This window comes from Varroa destructor, unplaced genomic scaffold (genome assembly GCF_002443255.2).
Source record: "Varroa destructor unplaced genomic scaffold, Vdes_3.0 BEIS01000007.1, whole genome shotgun sequence".
Lineage (NCBI taxonomy): Eukaryota > Metazoa > Arthropoda > Arachnida > Mesostigmata > Varroidae > Varroa > Varroa destructor.
In genome coordinates this window covers 1,014,905-1,027,590 of record NW_019211460.1, presented here as the reverse complement: position 1 = coordinate 1,027,590, position 12,686 = coordinate 1,014,905, and the positions used below count along the sequence as shown (strand labels likewise).

General features: G+C 39.9%; 1 protein-coding gene across 4 annotated transcripts; it reads right to left on the bottom strand.

Moving 5' to 3' along the window:
- Positions 1 to 444: 444 nt before the first annotated feature.
- On the bottom strand, positions 445 to 12,229 carry LOC111254885 (zinc transporter ZIP1-like). Of its 4 annotated transcripts, XM_086974906.1 has the most exons (6): positions 11,212 to 12,229; positions 9,317 to 9,386; positions 7,615 to 8,021; positions 4,983 to 5,375; positions 3,683 to 3,862; positions 445 to 3,148 (listed from the first exon to the last, which is right to left on the bottom strand). In XM_086974906.1, exons 3-6 carry the CDS (start codon positions 7,999 to 8,001, stop codon positions 2,780 to 2,782), a joined length of 1,329 nt encoding a protein of 442 aa, XP_086831032.1. In that variant the 5' UTR covers positions 8,002 to 8,021; positions 9,317 to 9,386; positions 11,212 to 12,229; the 3' UTR covers positions 445 to 2,779. The 4 variants fall into 4 exon arrangements, with proteins under 4 accessions (XP_086831032.1, XP_022671958.1, XP_086831033.1 ...); XM_022816223.2 differs by lacking the exon at positions 9,317 to 9,386; XM_086974907.1 differs by lacking the exon at positions 9,317 to 9,386 and having other exon boundaries at positions 11,526 to 12,229.
- Between the last annotated feature and the right edge of the window lie 457 nt (positions 12,230 to 12,686).

Here is a 12,686-nt window from a genome sequence, read left to right as displayed (position 1 = left end):
ATTACTAAAGAGGGCCACATGCCCCACCAACTAAGATTGCTTAACTTACCAAATCTATCGAGTACCGCTACAGGGTCTACAGAAAATTTGCTCTGCCGGGAACTTCAATCAACAATCAATTCTTTTGTGAATATAATGAGCGAACAGCTAAACAGATCAAGCTTGCTGTGGGCCCCTCCACTTCCGCGATAGCTAATGATTACGACGATAATGGTATGGACCCGAGCAGGGCACACTGGCCTATTGTTCGATGCCTACGCCCATGTCGGTACCGTCATTGCTTTTCATTATCTCATAAATACATATTCTAATAGTGATGCATGTACCGACATCAAAGAAATGTGTTCACAAATGTTCACCTTAGAGGCCGGAAACACCTTGCTCAAAGTTCGGTAATCTCTCGAAAATGTTATGAAAATGATGCTCAGTAAAAAAAAAAAAAACTTTCTGTACGTTTTTCTTGATTTGTTTATTTTGAAACGCGCCACAGTAGACGATGATTTATTCACCAAAAAAGTAACTTTTTGCCCCACTATAATCTCTCTTTGTTACCGGTCTACTCAAGCATAGCACATTTATTCAACATTCCGAAAATTCCAAGCTTCATTTAGTCATTCGCATGAGAACATACATAGCTAGTTCGAAGCACTGGGAAGTACTCGAGAATTTCTCGATTAGTTGTTTAGTGAATGATTATTTGACAACTTTTCCCGGAAGTACAATTTCATCGCAGTTTCAGTGGAAGGACATCTCAAACAGAGGTAACAACGAAGAGTATGCCATATAAAAGGTCGATGTTATATTTCAACGATGATAACAGCAACGATTTTGGCCGCCTGTTTGTTACTTTACGGTTCATAGACCGTATTCCATCTAAATGTAATTGTTTTTGCTTGTGCATAATATTTTCCTAGAATAAATGTAGGCTTAAAAAATAAATGTGTATATATATACCTCTACGTTTTTCGGGTTCGCAACCAACGTGAAAAACGCCATAGGTACCATTCACACACACTACATACATATATATATATATCTTTCTAATGGTCACCCTCAACGATATGGTTGCTAGTTTCTTCTTCTTTCATTATTTTTATGCCTAGCTTTGTTTATTCAATGTACTGGGATAAACGGTTTTTTAGCGATGGATCTTTAGCGTTATCAAGGTAACGATCAAGGAAAATTCGTTTGGTCACTTACTTATACATGTGTGGATGCTGCACATATGAATGTTTGTAAAGTAACGACTTAAAGCTTTTACGGATTTTGTTTATCCGCACAAATGGAACTTTATTTTAAATAAGACATGCATTGTAGACCACGCTTCCACTAACATGCCTCATTAACAACACGCTTATCTAGACAACATTGGTATATAAAAATATTTTCTTGTTCAAAATAGACTCTTTCCTTCCTTTCACATATACGTCTTTCGATTATCGATTGACTAATAGGTACAATTTCAAATTGAGGAAAAAACTAGCGAGGTGGAACGCTCACCGCGTCATGTCATCAGTTACATAACGGATGCTTTATATCCATTTGCAGAAGCACATTAATCAACAACAAAGCGATCAACTACAATCTTTCCCTTGATCCTATTCGCGCCTCGACCGGTTCGTATAAAACAACATTGTAATAGTCATATCAGTGTGTTGAAAAAGCTTAAAACTAACACACGGAGTTCTTACATTTGCTGCTGTCGTCTTCTCATCGTATGTGCCGTTTACGTGTGTTTGCGATCTTTTAAACAACAGATTTCGTCACTTTTACGTTGGCTTAGTTCTATAAAAGTACTAACATGCTACAGATCTTTCTCACTCTTCGCATTTTTGCCGATAGGCATTAATGCCTCGCGTATACGATCGGCATTAACAACGTACATTCGTTTATGTGCTTCACCGATTGTGCTTCGATCAGTGCTTATGGACATTTAAGCACTGATCTATCTAATCGCCGGAAAAAAAATATTTGGTAACTTACTTCTATCTATAAGTTCGCTTGGCATTTTTTTTATCCCTTGTATTTACTTTCTGAGCGTTACAGCGTCTTAGGCTTTAGTGGCATCCTACTTCGAACTTCATATCTAACATAATAATGTTATATTAGAATATGAAACATCAACTGAAAACAACGTAATAGAAGGGCCAACAACGATTTAGCAGAAGCGATATCTCCCGGTATAGGTGCGATGCATTGGAGTCAACTAGGCGCGTTTGTAGTATCGTAGAGAGTAATGCTGTGGCATTGTAAGTCTTTCCCTGAGATTTGACGAAAGGCAAACGATACCATGATCATTTCCCGCTTTAAAGGGAGACAGTTTAGGATCATTCTCGAGTTAAAAGGATCCAATATACGACGAAAAGGCCTATTTCATAACATAAACTGGCAAGTTCTTGTAACAGCAGAATAGCGCAGGGTAGTATTTTCGGCCCCAAACTTGAAAACGATTATTATCTGTTCAGCTTCAATGAATCAGTAGGGGCATTATATATTACTGGTTTCTAGTAGGCGACGCATTGCACTCGGTCCCTATGAAGCGGCGGCCCGACATTAGATTCTCATCGCAAATAGCCAGGTATGCGTTCTTCTAGATGGGCTCGCAAGTAATGCTACACATTCAATCGATTCAAAACTGGGCTGATAAGACCCTGGTCCACCTGTGGCTAGATCTCTCTTGCTAACTGTTTGCCAGGAGCCAAAGTCCACTACTTGTTTGTTTTTCGTTAAAGCCTCGAATAACCGTTATGGCTTTAGTGCGTTTATGTCGTTGATGTTTTTAGTCCTGATCTGGGAAAGTGAGCATAAGGCCAATGATAAGTCCGATGCCGAGCAGGACCATAAAAATCCTAAACAATCGCGAACCTCCCGTATGTCTGGAGTTGAGCTCATGCGGCAAAATCTCAAAGAATGTTATGTACACAAATGTTCCAGCTGCGATACACTGCAATACACCGTTGACCATTGCGGGGGCGCTATCGATGCCGATCGCAATTCCGATGCCAATTGGCGCCATAGCGGCAAAAACTGCCAAGCACGAAAAGACAGCAATGTGCCCCATTCGCGTGACTGAGCTGACAAGATTTGTCGCAAGGGTAACGGCAATGACGCATTTATGGACAACGATCGCTCCAAATAGCTGAACTACCTGCAACAGGCCGAAGCATAGAACGACATAGCGGTGACTGCTGCTAGCCAACAACCAATTGAACTAAATGTAGAAGAGAATCTACACATAAGAACTGATTACAAAAGTAGTGTAGACCTTTCAGTACTTCAATGCTAGCGGCAAACTGTTTATTATAATCAAATAACATAGTACAACGAATTGAAATGGTCTATATAATGGTCTTTTGTATAAAAGCTAGAGCGACTGCTTGCTTGCACTGTGGCAGCAATCGTCCAGATGCTGAATAATATATCCACTCTGAAAATTTCTCTACCTTCAAGGAACTAAGGTTTAGTGTAAGACAGCCAACAACTTCTTAGAGGCGCTTCCTACTTCTTCTGTTAGCTCGTAGAATGGTAATGCGCTTCGTCCGAAGGGTACTCGAATCGAAGCCCCGGAGAGGAATCGTATGCTGCAACCGTTCTTCATCTAAATGTCGAACTAGTGAACACACGCATACGAGCAACCGAATATATAATAATAATGAATAAAATACGAACATATAAAACAAACCTGCTGTGTTGTCGGTCGAAGCCCTATGGCTATACCTTCAAAAATAGAATGCAATGACAGGGCAAACACCATCACAATTGCTCGGAACGCGGAATGACTTCCCGGATCACCGTGCATGGATACCGCCGTCATGCGATCCTCTTCGTCGGTCAGCTCATCAAATTCATCGTCATCCATTTGCTTTAAAGAAACAAAAAGTAATATATTAATGTTAGTTAGCTTACACGATGCAAAAACGTATTGCGTGGATATGCCGCGCGGTTACGTCCCGCTCCCATCATGGTTGAACTTTTAAAGGATTTTAATAGGTCTGTGCTACCTCATAAATGCGCAGAATTTGTAACGTTATGACATCTTCAAGTTTACCTCGGTTTGGGGTTTGCAGACTGAGTAGCGATTTCGAGTTTCATTAGTTCCATTAGATTCAGTAAACATCGGGAAGGGGAGTACATTCAGAATAAATATTCTTCTTTTTTTTTTTTTTATAAAAGTTATCCATAGAGCCCAATTTAGAACCGAAGAAGCAGGATAGCAAATTGAAATTTATCTATTTATTGATATTTTAGCGTCCCGTTAGCATTACCAAAGAGAATTTTTCCCCGATTATCAGCTGAAGCTTTACGTTAGCTAGCAGATGTTGTTTAATGAGATCGTTATAAAAGGCAAATAAAATAGTGTACCCTGTAGAACGAGTCTAGGCTATAAAATTAGCGAGAAAACTAGTAGTTATGCAACAGATAAACCTTGGCGCCCATAGAAACACATTATGCTCATGAAGCTTGTAAAAACACTTGGTAAAAAATACTTATGAATAACACGTTCTATACTCTAGAATAGAGAATAACACTCACTAATCTTGTCATCAGCGTTATGCCGACCTATTTAATTAACGAAACTAACTTTTATCATCTAACGTTAACGCTTTCAAACATGTGATTATAATAATCTATCATTACTGATACAAAATTTGTCAGTGACTAAAAGAAGTCTGCGCAAACTCAGGACGATGATATTAAACTGTAACAATTCTCAACACTATTTAACGAACAGTAAACCTTAGTTATTTAATTAAGGTTTGCTGTGTGTTGGCTCAGAGATTTCGGCGTCGAAGATGCCAAAACTTCTGCACAGATTTGTATATAGGAGGATAGAAAGCGGTTTGCAAGGGGCGACATGTAAAAAAGGAGAACAGACAAAATTTAGATGAGTCAGCAGATGCTACACGAAATTAATAGCGGCACGTAGAGGTAGGGGAGGGAGGCATGAAAGAGAAGATTGACGTGGTCAGTTGCCATCGTACCCCAACGGGTTTATTCATGCCGCCTTCTAGGACTCCGTCGAGGTAATTGGAAGAGAAGGAAGAAGTGGGGGCCCCATCACCAACCGAAGGTATACCAAATTGGCGTTGTGCATCGTCGTCCTCAACGTCTTGGTCAACGTCATTCTCATCATGCTGACTGTTTGGATGAGGAAGATCGTTTTGGACGACGGTGACACCTTCGTTGGCTAGCCTCAGCGCTTCATCGGTTTGAGCACAACCACCGACCTCTCGGTTTGTCTGACGTTCGCTATCATTCATCGCCTCCCTGTGAATCGTTCCATAATTAGGTACTGGCGCTGGGCCTAGGTCGTCTGCTCCACGGCGCGGACCGTGACTGTGGCTGTGGTCCATGCCACTACACGAGTGAATGAACTGTAATTGACAATACGATACATGGGATTAGAAAATGGAACGAACTAATAGACATGTTTGCTTCAGAAAATATATTAACGTTTCGTTGCAATGAACCATAGCGAACATAGTACCAATGACCACGCAAGCCAAATGCAGTATAACGTTACCATGGCAACAAATCATTTAAGCCAAACCCTCAAAGACAACTTATTTTACTCTTTTTTTTTTAATTTTTTTTTTACCTTATCTTAGGTAACTAGCGCTCGTCGGAAATACGAAATTATATTCGCCAATTAGCCGGAACATGAGACTGTAATGCCACGATCCCGTATGGGGATGTGACAGGCTAAGCCGATATGACAGGTGCTTACGAGTCTTGCAACACCTACATATATTTTTTCTTTTTAATTGTAAGATTTCCCTCACTTGAGAACGTATGATTCTGGTACTAGATAAGAACCTTATTATTGAAATACATTTTTTCTATTAAAGATGAAATAATTGAGCCAGTAAAGAAAATCTGAGTTATTTTGATTTTTATTCTAGAAGTAAAGAAGTTTCTGTCACGCGCAGCTTTTCTACGGTAATATGCTTGCCATATTGGTCATTATTAGGGTATCAACAGAGAAACAAACGAAACGACAGAGCACTGACAAAACATAAATGAAAGAAATAAATTATTAACTTACTTGAAAACTAGAAAGCACACATATAATACTCTTCGATTCAATGTTATTACCCAATTGGACGGCCAGGCCTCAATATCTACTGCAGACCATTACATTTTTGTCGCTGCTGATATGCCTAGGTCCATCTGTCGCCAAAGCATCGTGACATTCTGACATCCGATGTTTATATAGCGCGCTAAGCAAGCATTTCTAGAAATTATTGAGCCTGTCCGGACTAAACTTGTTGATGTATTTTTTTATTTCTTGTTTAGGTGACAAAATAACAAATTTTTCAGGTCTGCCTGCTGGTAAGACCAACCGTGGGGATACATAACAAATCAGATCACCGATCCTCAGGGCGTGTTACTAACTACAAACTGTAGAAGATGAGGGTACTCGTTTATTTGACCACGAGCATGGGCATAATTCGATTCATCTCAATGCAGCCTTCGACAAATGCGTATCGCACCACAAAACCTTTTTGCCTATAGGCAATAATAATTAGAAATGAGCAGATATAACAGGGCCAAAACCGAAAATCTTTCAAACCAAAAGAATAATTCGCGCCGGCAAGAAGCGGCGGAGGAATATCGTGTCGAACAGTTGTGAGTAGGCTAGATCATACGTCGACTCACAAGGTCATCGTAACAGACACTACCAGATCTCAATGCTTTATGAATCTTAACCATATAAATTTTGATCGTTCGTCTTTGCTAACAATAGTAACTTTTCGTATAGACAAAACAGTATCTGTGATCATTTTGTTTCCAGTTTGCTTTTCCCGAGAGCGGCTGTAAGATGCCTTTAAGGGTACTTTCGAAAGCTAGAAAAAAAAAAACTAAAACGTATTTCTCTATAAAGTGTGTTGAATAATGAATGCCTCCAAGATGAAAAAGGTCGGTAATCACTTATAAACTCTAGTAAAAAGCGGTCTTCTTAGTAAGGATTTGTGGAAAAAAGTTGGCAAATTGAATGGGTCTATCGTTGAGAGTTGTGGGTAAAGGGACGTTGTCTCGCCCGAGAACAACGCACTTAGCCTAGCTACTCGGTATAATGTTGTTTTAATCTATGAAGCTTTAATCGAAGCAACGATTACTAGGAGAAACAGAGGAAAAATATCATTTCCACTTTAGGGAGTTCGTAATCAGGTTAATCAGATCATTTGCTAGACTGCGCGGAAAAGAAAAAATTTAAACAGCTATGCGGGTGGCGAAAATTTAAAAAGTAAATTTTGTCGTTACATCGTTGAGATAAATTTGCATTATGTGCTTCTGAATAAGCTATCACAATGATGCGTGCGCTGAGTTCGGTTACACCATTAGCAAAAAACGGCTTGTTTTAAACTACTGCTAAAATATGCCTTAGATTAACGAAACTAATCACTAAAATTGAGACTTTTTTTTTTAGTGCACGTAAAGGATGCGCAATTTTTTGCGTCAATTGCATTTCGTTGTATCCAAACTACTGTCCTAAGTCAAACCGTCATTTTAGGAGATATTTAAATCAATGATAACGTATAAATACGACACTTTTAGCAATTAAAAGTAAATACTGGTGTGCCTTTACGGTACAACTCTTCGTATGTTTACCTGTTCTAAAATGAGCACGAGAAGAAATCCGGCGATTATTATCGCATAGGGCAGAGGTAAATTTATGTCAATTTTAGCATCAACGAGTGCGTTGTCCATTTTCTCTGTAGCTTCCGGTATTAGATGCAGGAAACACGTGGCCAGAAATACACCGCCGCCAAGGCAGGATAGTCCTGTGAGAACGTGGCGAACCATGAAACGTCGGCTGTGTGAGCGGCGCGACAGAAGCACCGGAATCGAAGCGAAAAGCATTGTCCCGCAAAACAGTCCGAGCGCAATACATAATTTAGCCATGTTTGGCTTAATCCAGTTGCCTCCACCTTCGACGCCATCGTTTAAGCCAACTATGGTCGTGTAGTCAGACATTGCGGTAGATCTCAACCCCATTCAGCACTGAACGCTGCCGCCTAAAATCAAAGGCAAACATAACGAAACGTTTGAAGCAGGAACACGTACAAAGGAGGGAACAAGGTTGCGCATCATTAATAAATACACAAATAAAATCAATGTTTCTTTCTTTGATTGACGTCACTCTCATCATTAATATTCAGTCATTTTTCATTGATTGTGTTTTATTCTGACAATTCAATTTGTGTAGTCCAGTTGTATGCTCATTTGTGAGTCCTTTGTTCCACTGCAATTCACAATGGGCTATTTTGACTAAGATAAATTTTATTTAGATGCATATTCATGATGTTATTTTTTAGAGTAGTAAATAGAACGTAAATACGCTCAGTATTTCTAGAATAATAAATTGATTAAAAAAAAAACTGCTACAAAAAATACTGTTAGCGTAACAGAACTAATTATCATTTTGACGATTCGAACCATATTGTATTGTACACAAAACAAAAAGCAAATTTGCCTGTTGCTGGCTCACTTACGAAGCCACCTAACTTAAATCACTTTGTGGCACAAATTCGGTAGGACGAATGGACAAATACAGGCCTAGACACCTGGTCAGGGAAAATAGGTTGAGATTCCAGCACTTCACGATCTCAAGGATGCCGTTGGTCCGTTCCTTTTCAGTCAGCCGCAACTTATCGCAAAATTTCTACAGACAACCATTATTTTATAAGCCCTTAACGATAACAATTCAGTATGCTGTTACAATAAGCATACAAAATCTACAGATATTATTACAGACCGATTTGACCACAGTTTACGAGCGTGTTGGCTTACAGCCTGTACACACTTACGACCCGTGCGTCAACGAAGCAAGGTTACGGCTAGGCTAAACGATTCGTCCTAATAGAGAAGAGGCCTGCTTTATGCGTAGTTTTATTTTCAAGCAAGAAATAGTCATCATATTTTCAACGCAGGCTACAGCGCCGTCATGGAAGTGAGTTCGTGATAGCAGGTGCTCTCTTGGTTACAATTTGTCATGTCAGCACAATAAACGTGATAAAAATTTACGAAGACTGAACGTTCCTAAAACGTTTGAAGGATGCATGTATATTTTTGGCCTTATATTTGTAAAAGTTACTAATAACACGACAATCAAGTATCATGAAATAGCAAGGCTTCGGTTTCAGTCCATATGTACAACGATAAAGGTAATAGCGGCCATTTTACAGTCCTCACTGTTACATAGAAAAGAGGTAGTCACTATGAACAAGTGGATCACAAATCCTTTATATTATCGTTTTTATATTTGAGCTTGTCCTTATTCCAGTAACTGACTAAACGATACTATACTTACCACTTCTACGGTTTGAGTTTTCTGAATGGTCAATAATCTCTGTTTCACAAGAGCAAAGAACTTCACACATCTGCAAAATAATTACTGGAATTGATAGGAGAGAGATCGCTCCTGAATTGAATCATTCAATTTAAACGCATGAACATTTGGCAGCTACTAACAGTAGCCGCTTACCCGCGTCGACCCAACGTCCGTTTATCAACCTAACATGGCCTCTTATGGCTAGTTGAGCTAATCTATGTTACCTAGCATCAAGAACTACATATCAGAGCTAAAAAAATGATCGCTGCTCGTGGTGTTACACCATGCCTTTTGTTATTTTTTCTTGAATTGCTTTATGGATTTAACCGATTCAGAGTATCCAGTCCATAGGCTTAGCTGTCTTCACCACTATTGCCAAGGAATCGCTACTAGGTGTAACCGATGAACATGTAGACGATAAGCACACGAATAAATGATCACATTTTACGAGGATCTTCCCATCCAAGTCATCGTAAAATTGTCGTCCGACATGCTAGCAATCGTCAATATCTTTGGGTTATTACATGGGGCATTCCAAAAGGTTATAGATGTTCCATGTAAGTAAGAAGCCCGACGAAGCGATCTTTAATCTGCCCTACCTCCTGACGAAAATCACCTGAGATGAAAATAACAGAATTTTAAGCCGAGCAGAAACGTAAAGACCGAGCGACTGTCTGAAGCTGACTGTACAATCAAAACCGAAGAGGCTTTATACTTTACAAATTACGAATGGCCTTTATCGCTCTTTCTTATCGAAACTATGATGAGATATTGTTAGTCTTACAAAAAAAGATTTAAGATTACATAAGGTTGAAAATAGCCCGACAATTCCAAAGTCTACTATTTAGGATAAGGGTATATAAGTGACCATTTAAGGTAGATCTTATTTTAGAACAACAGCAACAACACCTGCACCCAGTTACGCTGGGAAAATATTACCTAAAAACATTGTGCGTAAATCATTCTACTATTCGTTAATTACTGGGGGTTTGTTCGGCGGCTATGGCACATTAGGAACCCATCGTACAAATGATGATCCGATCTGTTCGGTTACGACTTCTGAACAAAAGGTTCGTTTGGAGGTTAATCATAGATCGCAAGATCCCTATAGAACTCCACAGAAGAGAGGTAGACATTGTCAAAAGTTACATTCGTTTCAACATATGAATTCTAGACATTAACTCATCATATTAGGCCATGGCAGACTTTTGCAAAAGGATATAATTCGACCTTTTTTTCACGTACTTCAATGACGTATACTATTCTTCATTCGAGAGTGTGGTCCACAGTCAATTTTATTAACTAGCAATGCAATAGTTAAGTAAAGTTAAAAGCTACACATCGGCTGCGGATTTTGCAAAATTGAAATCTAGATTAATTCATCACCTGTTTGTGGCTATTTTTTTTCAAGATTCAATATAGAGATTGTTTTCGTGGTAACAGTCACGTCCTGTCAAAGAGGTCTAGGTATAATCTGCCTGTAAAATCATAACTAATATCGTATCACATAACTCATAACAGAATACAGAAGTTTACTGTGTTTTAACTTAGCTCCTGTACAAATCTTTGCAGCGCTCTTTTAGTATATATATATATATATATATATATATATATATATATAGAAAACGTATATCTATCTATATAAATAATCCCCATCTGTTTATATGAAACGGTATCCTTTCATGAATGATATATTATCTATGCCTTTTTTTTTTAATGGAATATTCTGTAATGCTAAGATTTATGCTGTAATGTGAAGAGGTAGGATCGATCCTTGTCATCCCCATGTCAACACACGCTAATGACGATGATGATGTCAGGCAAAAATATTTTGATTTATTATTATCGTTGTCGTTATCTGACTGTCAACTTACATTCTGTCTGATAGTGTATAGGTCTGGGAAGGCGCATTTATTTTTTAAATTCGTTGCAGTGTTCATGGAAAGCATTGTTGTTGATTGAGCTAATAACGTAACTCTGGAGGCGAACAATAGCCAGCTATAATTTGATTTCAAGGTACACTCGTCCTACAGTAGAAGGACGAAATAGTTCGATGTTTGTTGCACAAAATACGCCTGGGCTTACGGGACAAACTGAATAGTAGGCTCAAAAATGTTCGTAGAAAAGCCGGACGAAAATTGGTATCGATATTCATGTAAACTATGTGCACACATACGGTTGAACGAACCTCGTTGAATCAGAATGACACTAAGATTGAGAACGCACAAGTAACGCATTGTCTAAAGTGTACACACGCATACGCGTTGACACCAGCCGCACTCACAGAGAGCACGACAGACAGACAGACAGACAGACAGACAGACAGACGCTCCGAGGTCGGAAACAATCTCGGAAATGCACATCTCGGAAATTTTGACATATCGCGTCACACGGTCACAATCCACATCGTCACGATTAGCAAACGCAAAAAATAACGACAGCTAATAACACCGATACCGCTGTAGCGTCGCCATGCGCCAAACTGCATCGACACCGTACAATACCATGGCCAACCGACACCGATAGCGGCAACCGCATCTGCAACACCTGTCGACAGGAGGATTCCGTTCAAAGATTGAATAAGTGAAAACTATACGATCACATGATCTTTTGCCTATATTCCCCGTCCGCAGGCGTACGCCCCCGTTGTTGTCGACTGCTGCTGCTATTGTTGTGACGTTAAGTTTCTGCTCGGTTAAGTGCGGCTGGCCACACGCCGTCACCGCTCCGTGACACTTCTTCGTCGTTGTCACCGCCGTTACTATTACCGTGTGCTCACCGCGATTTGCGTTGGTGCTACTACAAATATGGGAATCCAATGGAGCATGGTGACGGGGGACTCTGCAATGGTGACGCTGATGCCATCTAATCCTACGCTAATCTACGAGTTTGGCTTACGGCAGTCCGAGCCTCGTTGGACCATGGTCGCCACATGCAGCGTCGCGCAGTTGTCGAAAACGAGAGCCAGACAGCAACAATCACCGCGAATAAATAAAATTGCAGCAACGCATTGTCTTATTCGACTTTGCATCCTCAAGCAAGGCTCCCATCCTCCTTCTCCTGTGACTCTAGCTGAGTGCTTCCCGAGATAATAAAGACGTTAGGGTTGTTGGGGCAGTACGGCTTATCGGTAACCGCCTTAACAGAGACAGACAGAAACACGTAATCGTGAACGTATTCTATGCTGCTCCCGTCGCTCTAGTGATCGCGATAGTTGATGGAAATAAAAATGACGACTTCATTATTGTTGCTGCTGTTGTTGTTATTGTTGTTGTGCCAATGGTGACGTTGATCCTTAGCGGGGGCGGCAGTGTCGAGGAGCAAAAGGCAGGTACAGGCGGGAGCGGCG